Source organism: Ailuropoda melanoleuca, chromosome 2 (genome assembly GCF_002007445.2).
Source record: "Ailuropoda melanoleuca isolate Jingjing chromosome 2, ASM200744v2, whole genome shotgun sequence".
In the NCBI taxonomy this organism is placed as follows: Eukaryota; Metazoa; Chordata; class Mammalia; order Carnivora; family Ursidae; genus Ailuropoda; species Ailuropoda melanoleuca.
This window is the reverse complement of record NC_048219.1, coordinates 190908977-190927442: the sequence shown is the minus strand read 5'-3', so window position 1 is coordinate 190927442 and position 18466 is coordinate 190908977. Positions and strand designations below refer to the sequence as shown.

General features: G+C 44.4%; 1 protein-coding gene across 4 annotated transcripts in view; it reads left to right on the top strand.

Moving 5' to 3' along the window:
- Positions 1–8189: 8189 nt before the first annotated feature.
- Positions 8190–18466, top strand: part of GPR55 (G protein-coupled receptor 55) — a 42825-nt gene continuing 32548 nt past the window's right edge. For 2 of the 4 annotated variants that reach the window (XM_034655366.1, XM_034655367.1), the window contains exon 1: positions 8190–8771. In XM_034655366.1, the coding sequence (XP_034511257.1) occupies positions 8753–8771 (19 nt within the window). In that variant the 5' untranslated portion in view covers positions 8190–8752. The remainder of the gene's footprint in view (positions 8772–18466) is intronic. The other 2 variants (XM_034655369.1, XM_011222660.3) reach the window with 1 other exon arrangement.

The window sequence follows — 18466 nt, the reverse complement described above, 5'->3', positions numbered from 1 at the left end:
ATGACCTGAGCTGAAAGCAGATGCTTAAAGAACTGAGCCACCCAGGCGCCCCTGGAAACTCATATTTCAAACAATCATGAGTTCAAACTGATATTTCCACCTCAGATTTAACATCGTAGGGTTTTCCTTTAACTTCTTTTACTTATTACTAGTGTTTTTTTCTCTTACAGTAAAATATGTATTTCCTTAATACTATATTATGCATAAAAGAGTTTCAGAATTACAAGACCAATGGTATTACTAATAGTACATCTACCAAGTAAAATGTAAGTTGTTTTTTTTTCCAGTTGATTTTGTTCTTAGAACAGATCCCATTAGGGATGTACAGTCTGAGTACTCGAACTCATTCCCTGCTCTGTGTGCTTATCAGTCTGATAAAGAATCAATTTGTTTTGTTCCTGTTTGCACTCTATGGTAACTTTGCCTTATCTCATCCTTGCAACATTTAATTTTATTTTTTCACACATAAAACATTTATATGGTTCCAAGTTAAAATGATATAAAAAGGTATATAAGGGAAGTCTCACCACCACCCCTATTCGTTCCACATTGTTCCCTCCCACCGACATGGTTAACTCTTTTCATTTGTTTCTGTTATACTTCCTGTTTCTTTTCATGAAAATGACACACATGTATTCTCATTTTCTCTTTTTTCTTATACAAAGACGGTAGAGTATATTTCCTTTTTGGCATATTACCCTGAACTTTGTTACCCATTTAAATAGACCTCCAGTGCTCACTTTCATTTCCTCCTGTTTGAGGACGTTCTAACTTCACATGGAATCCGTTCAGTGTTGGCTTTTGTTAACTGGTGCTGAGAATTAGGGAGGCCCCCATGATACCTTAGATGCCAGGGCATTGGAAATACCCGGGTCTTCCTGGGGTTTGCATGACCCCCAGACTCTGAGAGTGATGGGAAAACAGTAGGATGGAAGCCAAATTAGGGTGAAGATCACGCAGCAGGCTGACCTCTCCCTCCCTGGCCTCCAGTCCTCTGGTCTGTCTTGGGATGTGGGTGGCTCTGGAGATGGGGCGCTGACCCCGGGGGATTAAGATTAAATATTGCAAGGAGAGAGGAACTTTCTGTGACCAACACCGCCTCAGTTGAAATACACACTTAAAAAAATTGAGATAAAATTCACATCACATAAAACTCAACACTAGCCATTTTACAGTATATACTTAATGGCTTTCAACACATTCACAATGCTGTATAACCACATTTTCATCACCCCAAAAGGAAACTTCATACCCATGAAGCAGTCACTCCCCATTTTCCCTTTCCTCCCAGCCCCTGGCAATCAGTAAGCTGCTTTCTGTCTTTATGGATTTGCCCATTCTTGACATTTCCTATAAATGGAATCATACGTATGTGCCCTTGATGTCTGGCTTCTTTCACTTGCCTTAATGTTTGCAAGGTTTGTCGTGTTGCAAATATATCGGGACTTCATTGCTTCCATATGACTGGATGTACCACGTTTATCCAGATGCTTCCACATTTTGGCCACTACGGGCGGTGTTGCTATGAACATTCTTACATAGATCTTACACCAATCTGAACACCTGTTTTTTATTCTTTTGGGCGTATCGCTAGGAGTGGAGAGGCTGGACCATATGGTAACTCTATGCTTAACCCTTCAAGGAGCCGCCAGACTGTTTTCCACGGCAGCTGCCCCGTTTTCTAGTCTCACCAGCGATGTATAAAGGGTTCCAGCTTCTCCATATCCTTGCCAACACCTTTTATTTTCCGTGTTTTTGGTGATAGCCATCGTACTGGGTGTGAAGTGGGCCAAGCTCGAGATGTACGTTATATGCTGTCATCATGTTGCCCTTTGGTTTCATGAGGCTACGTAAGGCTTCCATTTCCCTGTAAGACGCATATTTGTTGTCTTTTAAGTTGGTGATCGTGGGGATCCACGGCTATAAGAGAGGAATCCTGGTATACATGAAGCATGATGTGAGCTGAACGTTTGCAAGAAACCTCAAATCGAATCTTCACTGCATATAGTCGCACAATGTACTATGGGAGTACAGGAACACAGAGGCGATATTAACTTGTGGGGGAGAGGTGTGAAGTATTTCATGAGACAGGTGACCTTTAGGACTGTTTTTGAATCTACAGCCATTGGTGTGATCAAGGTAACCTGGCCTGGCCTGAGGTATCCAGGCCTCGTAACAAAACCACATGAATGGGGGAGTAGCACTTCTCAGGACCAGTCGGCTCCCCACTGGGGGAGTTTTTCAGCCAGACACCTTACTGTGTTGCTTAGGGTCTCAGGGGCAAGGAGGCCAGGCCCCCAGGGGCTGGGAGACGCAATGAGTCAGAGCCCAAGACCAGGGAGGGTGAGAATTACCACTTCCTGTATATGAAAAATAGTCAGAGGGATGTTGCCCCCCACCCCCGCGGCCAAGAATCAAACTGGATTCTTTCGCCAAGCCTCAGCCTCAAGCTCCCCACAAACTCCTGGAAACCCAAGGAGTTTGAAGAGGAGAGATTCCAGGTAGTTCTCCTTATGGTTGTTAATGATTTTAATTATGGCTATTTTTCAGGGTTGGCGGCCGAGCAGATGTTCATAACATTCATTCAATAATCAAGGTCTTATCTCATGTGATCCTCATGCCACGTAGAGTACCAGTGAGGTGTGAAGTGGAGGGATCTCACCTCATGGACCAGGCAAGGGTGGACAGATGAGGGGGGCTTGTTTGGGGATCCACCTTGAAGGATGGCTGGGATTGAGATGGAATTGAGGGCAGGAAGGACGGGAGAGAGGCAAGAAGGAAATGTGGGTCCTGCATACCCATACTGACCAAAGGTGAAAGTCCCAAAGTAGGAAGGACTTCTAGGATAAAACCACAAATCTGGGGGTGCCTGGGTGGCTTAGTCATTAAGCATCTGCCTTTGGCTCAGGGCATGATCCTGGTGTTCTGGGATTGAGCCCCACATCAAGCTCCTCCCCTGGGAGCCTGCTTCTTCCTCTACCACTCCCCCTGCTTGTGTTCCCTCTCTCGCTAGCTGTCTCTATCTCTGTTAAGTAAATAAATAAAATCTTTAAAAAAAAAAAACACCACAGATCTGAAATATATGTAAAAATTATCATGGCAATTTTATTTTAAAATTTTCATAGCCAGGGGTGCCTGGATGGCTCAGGGGGTTAAGCGTCCACCTCTTGATTTTGGCTCAAGTCGTGATCTCAGGGCCTGGGGATCCAATGGAGCCCCAAGTCGGGCTCTGTGCTCAGCGCTCAGTCTGGGAGGGAGTCGGCTTCTCTCCCTCTCCCTCGGCCCCTCCCTCGGCTCACATGCGTGCACTCTCGCTCTCGCTCTCTCTCAAAATAAATAAATAAATAAATAAATAAATAAATAAATCTTTAAAAATAAATAAACTAAAGTTTCATGGCCAAATTTTAAATGTTTGAGGTTATGAAGCAGGGATAATTATTTCTCGGCATTGCTAATTGTCAGAGCCCCTGTTACTCTACTGAACATTAGCCAGACTAAAGAGACGCTCACTTTCAGCTGAGATAGGTAGGTATTTTTCAACTGAGGTTGGAACAGGATATGTGGGGGGTACCTAGGCATCCCAGAACAGTCAGGTTACTCCTGTGGTCCAGGTCTAGTTGTGAGAAAGCATCTCCTTCTACAGCCCAAAGTGTCCCAGTTTGGACAATAATTAATATGGGTACTCTATCATGAATTATTATTATGATTTATTTTAAAAATTGTGATAGAATATACATAACATAAAATTTACCATCTTAACCATTTTCAAGGGTATAGTGCAATGGCATTAAACTCATTTTCATTGTCGTGAACCATCACTACCGTCCATGTCCAGAACTCTTTTTTACCTTGCAAAACTGAAACTCCGTGCTCATTAAACATTAACTTCCATTCCTTCCTCCAGCCCAGGTCCTGGCAACCACCATTCTACATCCTGTTTCTGTGAATCTGGCCACTCTAGGTACCTCATATAACTGTAATCATACAGTGTTTGTCTTTTGGTGACTGCCTTATTCCACTTAGCATAATGTTTTCAAGATTCACCCACGTTGTAGTATATGTCAGAATGTACTTCCTTTTTTAAGGCTGGATAATATTTCATTGTATATGCAATGCATATATGTATACATATATATACATATGTACTATATATACATACATACTATATATACTATATACACACACACGCACACACACACATATATATACACACTCACTTTGTTTATCCATTCATTTATAGATGGACAGGTTGCTTCTACCTTTGGGCTATTGTTCATAATGCTGCTATAAACATGGGCATACAAGTATTTATTATATCTCTGTTTTCAGTTCTTTTCAATTCCAGAAATATAATTGTTGGATGATATGGAAATTCTATTTTTAACTCTTTGAGAAACTGCCATACTGTTTCCAATAGTGGTGACACCATTTTACATTCCTGCTAGTAATGCACAGAGTTCCAATTTCTTTACATCCTCATCCACACTTGTTATTTCCTGTTAGTTAATTAATCTCTAATAGCTATTCTAATGGCTTCTCACTGTGGTTTTTTCCCTCTTTTTGAAAGGTTTTTAATTTTAATTCTAGTATAGTTAACATGCAGTGTTAATTAGTTTCAGGTGTAAAATAAATTGTTCAACAATTCTATACATTACTCTGTTCATCATGGTAAGCATCCTCTTAATCCCCTTCACCTAGTTCCCCCATCCCTCCACCTACCTCCCCTCTTGTAACCATCTGTTTGGTCTCTATATTTAAGAGTCTGTTTCTTGATTTGTCTCTCTCACTCTTTTTTTTTTCTTTGCTCATTTGTTTTGTTTCTTAAATTCCACCTATGAGTGAAATCGTATGGCATTTGTTTTTCTCTGACTGACTGATTTCACTTAGCCTAGTACACTCCAGCTCCATCCATGTTGTTGCAAATGGCAGGATTTCATTCTTTTTTGGTGGCTGAGTACTATCCATCGTACATAGACACCACATCTTCTTTATCCATTCATCTACCAATGGACACATGGGCTGCTTCCATAATTTGCTATCATAAGTAATGTTGCAATAAACATAGGGGTGCGTATATCCTTTAATTTTTGGAGGAACCCCTACACTGTTTTCTGCAGTGGCTGCACCAGTTTGCATTCCCACCAATAGTGCAAGAGGGCTCCTTTCTCTCCACATCCTCACCAACACTTGTTTCTTGTGTTTTTGGTTTTAGCCATTCTGACAGGTGTGAGGTGATATGTCACGGTAGTTTTGATTTGCATTTCCCTGATAATGAGTGATGCTGAGCATCTTGTCATGTCTATTAGCCCTCTGGATGTCCTCTTTGGACTCAGTGTGTGTGTGTGTGTGTGTGTGTGTACGTTTAAGATTTTATTTTTAAGTAATCTGTGTGGGACGTGGGGCTCGAACTCACAACCCTGCGATCAAGAGTTGTATGCTCTGCCTTCTGAGCCAGCCAGGTGCCCCTGGAGTCACTGTGGTTTTGATTGCATTTCCTTAATGGTTAGTGATGTGGAGTATCTTTCCATGTGCCATTTGTATATCTTTTTTGAAGAAATGTCTATGCAAGTTGTTTGACCGTTTCTGAATCAGGTTGCTTGTTTTTTTGTTTTCGAGTTTTCGGAGGTCTGTGTATATTCTGAATATCAGTCCCTTATCAAATATGTCATGGATTTTGTTTTACATGAGTTTGGAACTTTTCAACCTTGCAAAATTTTGAGATATAAAGAATCCCCAAACTAGGCTTTGACTTGAATGATTCATAGTGTAAATGTATAATTGAATCGTATAACTAAAAACTGGATAGTCCATCTTAATGGCTATTTAGTTTAATGTTACAAATATAAGTACACCAAACAATTTTATAAAGATTAGAATTGTGATAAAATTTGATCTCTGTTATTCTGCTTAATATTCTCATTTATATCTGCATTATGTGTTGCATTATAAAGGATAAGTTGTTTTTTTAAAAGTTCTCTAGCTAACATGTTCTCTCAAGTATCAATCTACTCCTGGTGTATGCATTCGAAAGCTCTTCATAACTGTTTTGGTTTATAAAATAAATGCCTTTCCCAGTCACCATTAATTCTTGCAGCATTTTTCTCTGTCAGATCATTTTTCTTCCTTAAATGTTTGGTAGAATTCACCAGTGAAACCATCTGGGCCTGTTACTTTCTTGTTTTGAAGGGCTTTTGATTCAATTTCTTTGGATAGATTTATTCAGATGATCTATTTCTCCTTATGTGAGTTTTGGTAGATTGTGCTTTAAAAAAAAAAGATTTTATTTATTTATTTGTTTGTTTGTTTATTTATATTTAGAGAGAGCACAAGCCGGGGAGGGGCAGAGGGAGAGAGAGAATCTCAAGCAGATTCTACGCTGAGTGCAGGGTCCAATGGGGGCTTGATCTCAGGACCCCGAGATCATGACCTGAGCTGAAATCAAGAGTCAGATGCTTAACTGACTGAGCCACCCAGGTGCCTGTAGATTGTGTGTTTTAGGAATTGGTTCATCTCATCTAAATTATCAAATTTGCGGGTGTAGACTTGTTTGTAATAGTCTTATATTATCTTTTCCATGTTCATGGGATCAGTAGTGACTACCCCTCTTTCTTTTCTTTTTAAAGATTTTATTTATTTACTTGACAGAGATAGAGACAGCCAGCGAGAGAGGGAACACAAGCAGGGGGAGTGGGAGAGGAAGAAGCAGGCTCATAGCAGAGGAGCCTGATGTGGGACTCGATCCCATAATGCCGGGATCACACCCTGAGCCGAAGGCAGACGCTTAACCGCTGTGCCACCCAGGCGCCCCGCCCCTCTTTCTTTTCTGATATTAGTAATTTGTGTCTTCTCTCTTTAGCTAGGTTGGCTAGAGGTTTGTCAATTTCATTGTCTTTTTTTTCCCCCAAAGAACCAGTTTTTGGTTTGTTGATTACTTGTTTTCAATATTATTGACTTTTACTCCAATTTTTGCCATTGTTTTGTTCTGCTTATTTTGGTTCTCTATTACTCTTCTTTCTCTAGTTTCTCTAGGTAGAAGCTGAGGTTATTAATTTTAGATCTTTCTTCTTTTCTAATATGTGCATTCAATACTATAAATTTTCCTCTAAGCACTGCTTTTGCTGCATCCCACAAATTTTGATAAGTTTTAGTTTCATTTTCATTTACGATATTTTCAAAAAAATTTTTTGAGACTTCTTTGATTCATATGTCATTTAAAAATGTGTTGCTTAATCTCCAAATATTTGGGGATTTTGCAGCTATCTTTCTGTTACTGACTTCTAGTTTAATTGCACTGTGGTCTGAGAACATAATTTATATGATTTCTATTCTTTTATACTTGTTTACATCTGTTTTACGGCCCAAAATGTGGTCTGTCTTGGTGACTGTTCCATGTTGAGCTTGAGGAGAATGTGTATTATGTTGTTGGGTGAAATATTCTGTAAATGCCATTGGATCCAGTTGATAGATGGTGCCGTCCAGTTCAACAACATCTCTACTGCTTTTCTTTCTGCGTGTCTGCGTGGATCCCTGTGTGCTCTCTTCTTAGGAGGACATCAATCATTGGATTTAGGGTCCACCCGAATCCAGTATGACCTAATGTTAATGTAACTAATCACATCCTCAAAAGATCCTATTCCCTTTTTCTTTTTTTAAGATTTTATTTTTATTTATTTGACAGAGAGAGAGAGACAGTGAGAGAGGGAGCACAAGCAGGGGTGTGCAAGAGGGAGAGGAAGGCTCCCTGCTGAGCAGAAGGGGCTCGATCCCAGGACCCCAGGACCCCAGGATTACGACCTGAGGCAAAGGCAGATGCTTAATGACTGAGCTGCTCAGGCACCCAAGATCCTATTTCCAAATAAGGTCATATTCTAAGGTTCCAAGTGAACATGAATTTTGGGGGGATGTTATTCAATCCACTACACGTACCACCACGTCAACAGACTCCAGTATAATAAAAGTGGATTATGACTGAGAGAGCCGCAAGACACAGACTATTTAAGATGAAGTTCTTAGGGAAACCCAAAACAACAGAAGAGGAAAAAAAAAAAAAGAAACCAAATATCAGAGAACTAGATGAAACTGAAGTCCCTGGCACCAACAACTACAGGAAACTTTAAACACAGCCTAGATCCTCATCAGATTAACGTAAGACTGCACACTAAAAGCCTGATTAGCTCAGGTCCTATTACCACACACACTACATCCGACCTTCAACAAAGCATGACAAGCCAGGCTGAAAGGCAACAAAAAAGTCCAAAGAGACAAAGCAAGCTTCCGAACCAGACTTAGCTATGACAAGGATTTTGGAATTGTCAGTTCTTTGAAAAGGACTATGATGAATGTGTCAAGGGCTCTGCAGGAAGGGGTGGACAGCCTGCAAGAACATTCAGGGTCTAAAAGCAGAGACTGGAAGGCTGGAGGAGTTGGTGTGGTCTCCTTGCCCTTCCCCCAGGGCAGATAAGGCAGTTTCTCTGGATTCACGCCTTTTTAAAAAGAGAACAAAACGCTCTGGCCTTTCAAAATGGTTACATTCTCCCTGAGTGTGCTGGAAACCGGTAACTTTTCCCTCCCCTTGGTTGACGCATGGAGATTTTTTCCCGAACCTTCACAGTGAGAGCCTGGTGGGGCTTCTGGGAGTCGAGCCCAGGGAAGTGTGGGACTCCAATCGTTTCAGCTGTCAGGCTAGTCCACACTCAGCCTCCGGCAGTTCATCAGACTGTTCTTGAGTGTTTCCTACAGATTGTGGGCTCCGATGACGGCTTCTGCTCCCGGTAAGTCACGTTTCTCTGTATCCCCCGCTCTCTCCAGATTTCAGGCTGGTGGTTTGCCCTATGCCCTCAATCCTCCAATGGATCTAAGAAAAGCTGCTGATTTTCAGTTTGTTCAGGTTTTTTCTTGTGAGGATGGAAGCAACTGACTTCCAAGCTCTTGACGTGTGAAGAGTTGCCTCGTGGCGGCTTCTTGTTGTTCAAATTCTACTGTTTGGTATCGCGATTCTATCTTCCTATTAATTCTTTTTTTCTTCCTTCTTAAAGGCATTTCCCCCCCTCTGCTGAAGACTATAGGGAAACAGACTTGGAGTAACAAAAATAAGAAACATGAGAAAGTTATAAGGGCCCAGAATCTTACAAACTCAGAGTAATGACTTTCTGGTCTGTGATTTTGATTTCCCTCTAGAAATGTGTTGAAGCCTCAGTAACTTCTCCCGTATCTGACCTTCAGGGACGATGGCCACTGTTCCTATTCTGCTGCCAAGCATGCCTTACCTTGTCCTTCTCCAGGGGTTTCTTGTGTGCTTCCTTGTCTTGCTGTTACTTTGTAAACAGTTTGAGGTCCAAGGCCTAGTCTTTCTCTGTCTTTGATGGTTGCCTGCAATCTTGCACAAAGCCACGCTGTGATTAGGACTCTGGGAAAATGGACCCTCCGTGGAACTGGATTCTTTCCCCCCATTGGTTTGGTGTAGCATGAATCACTTATGTCACTAAAAGGCCACTTACTAGCACATAAGCCCAGGCATGCGTCCACGTGTCCAATCCATGAGCCTGGCTCCAGCGGGGACAGACGGCTCCTAGGAAGAGCCTTTCTGAATCTGACAACTAAAAATTTGACCAGACCATCAATGCATGTTCACTGTAGAAAACTTGGGGAGTACAGATACATATGAAGAGGAAAAGGAAAATGATCCATGATCCCATGGTCACACTTGTTATTTCTCTGGCTTTTTTGCTGTGCACGGCTAATACTCAAGGGGAAGATAAAGAGTTGTCTAGGAATCCACAAAAATCAAGGACTGCTACTGGCTGAATTGTTGTATATGTATACAAAAAGGGATAGATATAACAGTGGTTTAGGAAAGTGGCTGGGCAAGCAGATAGCCTTTTTGGTCTAATGTGTCTGGGTTCCAAACCTCAGGTCACTTACTAGATGACCTTGGGCGAGTGACTTCTCTCTGTTTCAGCGTCCTCATCGGCAAGATGAGTCGCTCCCACCTAGCCCCCAGGGTGGTTGGGAATTAATTAAAGGATGTGGCATATCTAAAGCACTTTATACAGTGCTGGGCACAAAGCACTCAATAAGCGTGGAGCAGTTGGAGGGAAAGAAGCAAGAGGAGAAGGAATTGGAGACCACGTAGCGCACTGTAATTAATCGGCCTTCCAGCAGAGGATTTCCTGCTGTTTTAAATGGGATTTATGACAGAGACCCAGGTTGCACCTTGTCTTCACAGAGGAATGCCAGCTAATAAATAAAGAAGGAATAATAGAATTGGACAATCGCCTTTCTGCAGACTCCCATAATAACGGATTCAGTCAGTATCATCAGATGCTAAAGCCATTGGGTGAAGCGCTGTTGGGTGTGAGATGTTCACACCGTATGCAAGAATCCTTTTGCAGATTATGTATTAAGGACAGGGGAGACATCTGCCAGACCTCACCTTAACTAAATGATCAAAATCAGATTCATAAATAGTGGGGCAGACTAACATTCTGTGGCTCCTGGTGTGATTTGTTAGGGAAGGACATAGCATCACCTCCAGTAGCATTTTGCTCAAAATAGTTAATCTGAATTACATCACGAGGAAGCAATTATGCAAACAGAGATTGGGGAAAAGTCCATAAGACTCAGAGAATGTCAATGTCATGAAAGACCAAAAATGGTGGGAGGACAGCTCTACATGAAAATACATTAAACACTGTGTAAACCTAATCGGATTCAAGGGAATAATTTTTTCCAAAAGGATATAAAGGAAAATTAGGAGATAATCGGGGAAATTTGAATAAGGACTGTCTATTACATAATATGATTGTGTCCCTGCTGCATTTCTTGTGTGTGTGATGATGGTATTTTGGTTATGTAAGAGAATTGTCCTTCTTTTTGTAGAAGCAGGCTAAGTACTTAGGGGTGAAAGTGATCTTATGTCTGTAACTTACTTTCAAAGCACTCAGCTAAAAAAGGTGTGGCTGTGTATAGATATGCATAGCTAGAAAAAATTGGTAAAGGGTAAATGGGTATTTGTCTTTCAACTTTTTTGCAAGTTAGATATTTAAAAAAATTAAAAGTTCGTAATAAAACCCAGCTTCCAGATGAATTCTAGGACAACACTTCCCACTGGCAGGCATTGGGACTCCCTTAGGAAAATTAGAGAGTGTCCGGCTTGAAGACACAGGTGCAATCTTTTCTGGCCGCATTTTCCTGTGTGTCTTCTTTATGGACATCTGGTCCATAAAAGGTAAGTATAATCATTCTGTACACTTGAATTATATTTGGTTTTGCTTTACAGTTTCAGGATTTCCATTGAGCTAATGTTTACTAGGCCCCTGAGTCATGATACGACTAATGCGCTACTATATTTGGGCACTAGGACTGCCTCGAACAGGCTCAAGAAAGAGTGCAATGAAGAAAAGCCTATGTTTATATTGTAGAAATTTCACAATTATGCGGGAAGAACAAGTCTGTGTGAAAGCCGCTTTCCTTTCCAAGAACATCCGATCCCCCTGTCACACATGCCCGTAACAATGAGTCAGACCTGTGGTCCTATCAGGGAAACATAAAAAGTAGGAAGTTAAGATCTTTTTACTCGGTGACCCCTAACAAAATAACACAGAACAATTAGACAACTAACAGCATCTAGGTTGGTTTGTATTGTCTTACATAATGTCAATAGCGGACTATGAATTATTCTTTTCTTTGCCACTCAAAGCAGACGGAGATGATCATTTCATAGGAAGGATGAAAGAGATGGAATGCCAGCTCTTCATGACAGAGGAAATTACTGTCACACAGTAAACGGGAAAGGAGAGTGGGGGGAGTTCAAAAGATGACTCTGTCCCCAACTGCATCAAGGGATGACGCATTGGTTTCTTTTCGCGTGCTGATTCCAATTGTTTGATGAGGAACGGTTCTGGAGGATTCCTGGCTCAGGGAGGCAGAGGGCAGGAGCTGATGAGTGCTGTCTGTGTTGTGATTTTGGTGTGCATGTTATGTGGCCATCTTTGAATTCCCAACACAAACTAAACTGAATACTGGAAACACATTCATGTCTTCAAAAAAGCATTTTTAAATAAAATAATAATAAGTAATGATTATAAAAAGATCTAACATCTGGGAGGCACTTACAACCGGCCGGGTGGTAACCCTGTGTGTATTAACTTAATTGAATCTCATGGCAACTGATGAGGTAAATGCCATTGTTATTGTGCTCACGCTACGAACAAGGAACTGAAGCCGGCTTCCTCAGGTCTTTGCTCACCTTCTCAGTAAGACTTTCCTGGCTATCATGTTTCAAATTTCAACCCCCATCACCCTTCTCTGCTTTAATTGTCTCCCTGGCACCTGTCACTGGCCTGACCTCGTATGATGTTAGTTAGTTATAGCCTATCTTCTCTCACTGGGTTGTAAGCTCCTGGAGGGCTGGGATTTTTGTTGGTTGGTTGGTTTGGTTTGGTTTGTTTACTGCTGTATCTCCAGCAACTTTTCTAAGTCACTACCTGGCACTTAATTAGTGCTAAATAAATAGTTGTGGAATAAAAGAAGGAGGCTTAGAATATGACCTTACCTTGAAGGTCATACAGCCACATAGTGGTGAAAGGCGAGGGGCCAGAGGAGATCTCATGGTTGGCTTTCCGTTGGGATGTTGGAAAGGATGCCGAATATGACAAAGAGCCCAGAAACTACAGAGGGTCTGAGGTTTACAGATTTCGAGAGGAAAATGGAGAGGGAGGCACTAGTCTTCAAGCGAAAGAGGCTTCCAAACTGACAAAGCAGGAGCAGCCTGGGTGAGAGGTGCTAGGTGGCCCACACTGTGGGGTCTCCACAGGACAGAGGTGAGGCTGGCATTCGCAGCCTGCTGGCACGGGGACAGAGGTGGCCTCCGGGGGCACCCAGAGCTGTGTGGGTGCCCAGGCTGTTCACTTTCACACCAGTCTTTGAGGATTTTTTTTTTTTTTGGTCTTAAGAACAAATAAATTGGGAAATGTTGACAGGGCACAGAAACTACTAGGCTTCTGCCAATGATGTGGAAAGAAGGAAGGACTGTTGCCTGAAAGCTAAGGTTTAAAATCCACAGATAATGGCCCATAAGGGCGCTAAGCCAAGACCCCTTCAGGAGCCAGAATGGTTCCCGGGCCAGAACAAGGGCTTGGTTGTCATTGTGAGAGCACTGGAAAGGGGCTGTCATGGAGGGGACATTGGTAGCTCCCTCTACACTCTGTGGGGGAAGTGGCTGCGGGGGACCAGGCCCAAGTGTGCACGGAGCGGACCTGATGCTAGGGGCAGCTACTGTGGACTCAATTGTCCGGCTGTGTAGCAATGGCTGTGAAACATTCAAGTCACAGGACTTGCTCAGAAGGCTTCTGGTTATGATTTCGCTTCCTGGGGATCTTGGCTCAAATGAGACAAGGCCTGCTCATCAGAAGCCCTCAGGCCTGCAGCTTTGGGAGCTGTCGTTCTCAGAATGAGCTTGGCTAACGTGAGCTCCATGAGGCCCACCCATCAGATCTCTGAGACTCCAAGAATGAGGACCCGCCTTGGGAATCCTCCAAGGGCGGGTGGCTCCAGGAGACCAGGTAGACCGTCAGCCCTCTCTTCTACTCGTGTGTGGATTCGACCTTATTCATGCTTGTGGTCTTTGACGGTGTCTACACTGGGCATACGTAGCCTGGATGTATCTCACCTCTATAGCTTCCTGGGTGATCCTGCCTTCGATGCCCTCATTACAGTCCCAGAGACCCAAGATAAACAGACCTTTACTAGTTCTCTTCTCTGATGTGTCTGCGAAGCTGTGTCAGTTTTCTATGGCTGCTGTGACAAACAACCTCATATTCAGTGACTTAAAACACTACCAATTTGTTATCTTACAGCTCTGTAGTTAGAAGTTCAACACAGGTCTTACTGGGTGGAAACCAAGCTTTGGCGGGGCTGCATTCCTTCTGGAGGTTCCAGGGGGAGAACCTATCTCCTCGCCTGTTCTAGCTTCCAAAGGCTGATCTGCCTGAGGTCCTTGGCTCATGGCCCCTCCCTCCATCTTCAAAGCCAGCCTCCCTTCAAAGGGAAGGGTTGGGTCCTTCTCACATTGTACACCTCTGACTTTCTCTTCTGTCTCCCTCTTCTGCTTTTAAGGACTCTTGTGATTATTGGGCTCACCTGGATAATACAGACCAATCCCCCATTTTTAGGGTAGCTGATTAGTAATCTTAATTTCATCTGTAACCTTGATTCCCCTTGCCATGTGACTCAACACATTCACAGGTTCTGGGAATTAGTATGGGGATATCTTTGTGGGGAGGATGTTATCCTGCCCACCTCAGAAGCCCTGAGGAATGCTCCATGATCCACAGAACCTTCCTGGCTGCTACTGGTGTCTCTTCTTCCTCACGTCTGGCCATCTCAGAACAAGCTTCCCTGAGGTGTCCATTCTCCCTGAGCCGCTGCAACCCAAGGGTAGGCCCAGGCATCACCCAAATTCCCCAAGGCTCAGTTAAAACAGGATGAAAACATCACTGTCACAACTGGCACCAAGAGTCCTCTTAGCCAGGAACATGTCTTGACGACTGTTAGGACAGAAGGTGGGGCTTGAGTATGGAAGTGTCAGCATGAACCTGGGCCACAACTCGGGAGCTCAAGAGACAGAGAAGGGTCAGGAAAGCAGTGGGGTGATAGGAGCCTGCCAAAAAGAGGCTGTGGCCTGTGTGGAAGCAGGCCTGAGGATGTCCCTTAGGGACCGAGTGCCCATGGCCATTTTAGCTCGGGAAATGCTTGACTGAGAAGCCAAAATTTGTGTTTCCATGACATGAAACCTCCCCATCTCCATGTAGCCCCCAAACTTCAGAAATATCCAGGACACTGATGACTGCCTGTGGGCGGGGAGTCTTGGGGGATCTCTGGGAAGAGGCTAACAGACATGGTGGCCAGAGGGGGGTCATGGAGGTGTCAGCCATGCTTGCCCTGGGAACTTGCAGAAAAGCTGGAAGGGCTTTGGCCATCTCCAGTCCATGGAACAGGACATCCCAGGGAGGGCTTTGCCCCTTCCCCAGACCCTTGAGGTGCAGTAGAACCCATCTTATCTAGAGCTCCAGGGGCATGAGAATCCAGCTGACTTCTAGATTTCACAGCTAAAGCCAGGCTGTACCTATTAATTGTATGTTCCTGAAGGCTTGGGGATAACAGGAGGACATTCCAACTCAAACACCAAAGGTGGTCAGCAGGTGTTCAGGCTCCTGGCACCCAAGCTGCTCTCCCCCAGGCTTCCCCTAATGCCTACTGCCCCATAGAGGACTCAACTTTGACCATGTCGTCTCTACCTGAAGTCCAGTAACCCCCTCCATCCCCAATTTAATCTTCTCAGGGCCCAAAGAAAGGGGGAAACGTTCTTTCCAACTCTCACTTCTTAGCTTCCAGTCCATTCCAAGCTGCATCTGACACAAAGTGGAACTGATCAGCATTTATGTTCCTCGGGGTCAAAGAGTAGGCTATTTTTAAGGCTCTTGATACATGTTTCCAAATTGCCTTCTAGAAACCTCCTGAGAAGGTCCTTCTCCCTAGACTTCTGCCAGCACTAAGAATTGCCATTTAACAAATCTCTGCCAATTTAACATGAAAAAAAAAACACCTCATTTTCATTTTCAGTTCTTTGATTACATGTGAAGATGTGTTTTTAAAATATACACGTTACCTCTTTGATGGGATGAGTAATAATGAAAACCTATTTCAAATGTCGTTAATTCTCTATTTAGATATGAGAAAATTTCAATTCATGCGAAGAAGGGAAGGTGTTGTTACCTGTGCCACTTTTGTTATGAGAGTTTTGGCTCTGGTAGGGGAAAGGAGAAAAACGAGAGAAAAGGGAGGAAGAGGAATGGAAAGAGCAGAAGAAATAAAAGTGGAAAAGAAGAGATAAAAAGGACAAAACTCAGAATTGGGGGAGAAAAAGGGTTTTCTCTCTTAAATGGAGTACAAAAAAGGGAAAACAGAAAAAAAAGTATGAATTACTCTCTCTATGAGACCCTTCAAATAAATTGTTAATAGTACAACGAGCTAAAAAAACTAAAAAACCCCTGAAGACATCAAATCCAGCAACAGGCTTGGTGTGGGGGGAAAGGGAGAGGGTCCTGTGAAATGGATCCTGTTTCCCCTGAGCTGAAAATACAAGAAAATCCCTAATCACACCTTGCGACTTAGATGCAGTCTTCCAGGACTGCTCGAGCTCCGGGGCTGTGTTCTTGCCGTTCACCCTGGAGCATGCCTGGCTCATGTCCCAGGTATGGCTGGCTGAGGTTCAAGGTTGGCTGCTTCTGCACACCTCACGACTTCCATCTCCCTGCATTGTTGTTTCCTACTGCTGGTGACAATGCTTTCACTTTTCTATTCACAGTCATGAAACAATACAGACTAACCTGTGTGAAATAGTCCCATGACCAGCGGCAGTGCAGACCAAGGGGGCAGACGTACTACCGGCTGTTGGCCGCCAGGCAGTTGCTCGAGGCCATAGTTCAAAATGGCCTTTTGAGGGGGTGCCTGGGTGGCAGAGTCGTTAAGCGTCTGCCTTCGGCTCAGGGCGTGATCCTGGCGTTATGGGATCGAGCCCCACATCAGGCTCCTCCGCTGTGAGCCTGCTTCTTCCTCTCCCACTCCCCCTGCTTGAGTTCCCTCTCTCGCTGGCTGTCTCTCTGTCAAATAAATAAATAAAATCTTTAAAAAAAAAAATGGCCATTTGACAGCGAATGGCCCTCTCCGGATTGGGCGTGTGATCGGGGCAGAGGGTGTTGGGCTGTCTGGTGGCCAAAGGTGATGAGGCGGCTGGAAAGTTGAATACACCAAAATCAACGATGGGAAAGTTGGTGTAGGTTAGGTCAACCACAGTTAAGCAGGAACTTGTGTCGGTTCGTATTTTCTTTGTGGGGTTCGCTAAAACCGCTGACAGACGTGTTTAGTTTGGGAGCGCGTCTCAAAGACCTCGAGTAGAGTCCTAAAGAACCACACAGAGCACCCACCTGCCACGGCCCTGACTGGCCCAGGAGGTCCCCAAGGTCCTGGGGTGCCAGTCCTGTTTGCTTGTGTCGGTGCCAGAACAGAAAGTACCCCCCCTGCCCCGCCCCAGCTGCAGCCTGGTCCAGGGGTGGTCAGCAGCCTGGCCTCACCCTGCTTCCCCAGGGACACTGTGCCCAGCTGCCACCAGAGTCAACTCCCACCAGACTTTCCATGGATTTCATCCCTTCACCCCCTCCCACTGACCTCAGGACATCTCAGCCCGATACTTCAGGGTGCGTCTCTTCTGTTAAGGACACTTTTTTTTTTAAAGATTTTATTTATTTATTTGTCAGAGAGAGAGAAAAAGAGAGAGAGAGCACAAGCAGGGGGAGTGGCAGGCAGAGGGAGAAGCAGGCTCCCCGCTGAGCAAGGAGCCCAATGAGGGACTAGATCCCAGGACCCCGAGATCATGACCTTAGCCGAAGCTGGACGCTTCCCCGAATGAGCCACCCAAAGGAAGGACACTTCTTTTTTTTAAAGATTTATTTATTTATTTGAGGGGGCAGACAGAGGGAGAGGGAGAGAGTCTCAAGCAGACCCCCCACTCTGCGCGCAGCCACGACCCTGAGATCATGACCTGAGCCAAAATCAAGAGTCGGATGCTTCACTGACCGAGCCACCCAGGCGCCCCTGTTAAGGACACTTTTTAATGCAGACACCATGTGCCATCATCATAGGAAACAAAATCAAAAGTCAGTCTTTAATATCATCTACCACCCAGTTCATACTCCGATTTCCCCCCAATGGTCTCAAAAGTGTCTTTTTACGATTGGTTTATTTGAACCAGGTCAGGACTCAAATGAGGGCACCTTTGGAGGGAAATGCATTGCATTCTCGAACAGTCTTCCCTCCCCCACTCCCTCCCTCTATCCATCCCTTTCTTTTTTTTTTTTTTAAGATTTTATTTATTTATTTGACAGAGAGAGAGACAGCCAGCGAAGAGGGAACACAAGCAGGGGGAATGGGAGAGGAAGAAGCAGGCTTCCAGCAGAGGAGACTGATGTGGGGCTCCATCCCAGAACACCCGAGCCCCCAGAACGCCAGGATCATGCCCTGAGCCGAAGGCAGATGCTTAACGACTGAGCCGCCCAGGCGCCCCCCTCCCCTACTTTCTTCTCATGTCCTTGGTTTGTTGAGGAAACTGAGTCACTAGTCTGGGAGGACCTGCTCCTTGCACAGCAAATACCTGGAATCCTCTCTCCGAGCCACCCCCTAGAAACCTCCAGACTCTGGCTCCTGCCTCCCCGAACCCACTCCTCCCCCCCCACTCTCCCTCTCAAATCCCACCCACCCAATCCCCCCCGCCACGTGTGGTGCAGGGCCTTTCTCTCTACCCCCACTGCGTTTTGCACACGTCACCTGAGCCTCGGGCTCTTTGGTGTTCTTTCAGCTTGCCTTTGACTAGGATCAGTGACCACAAAGGAGAGCCTGGGGCCTGAGGCAG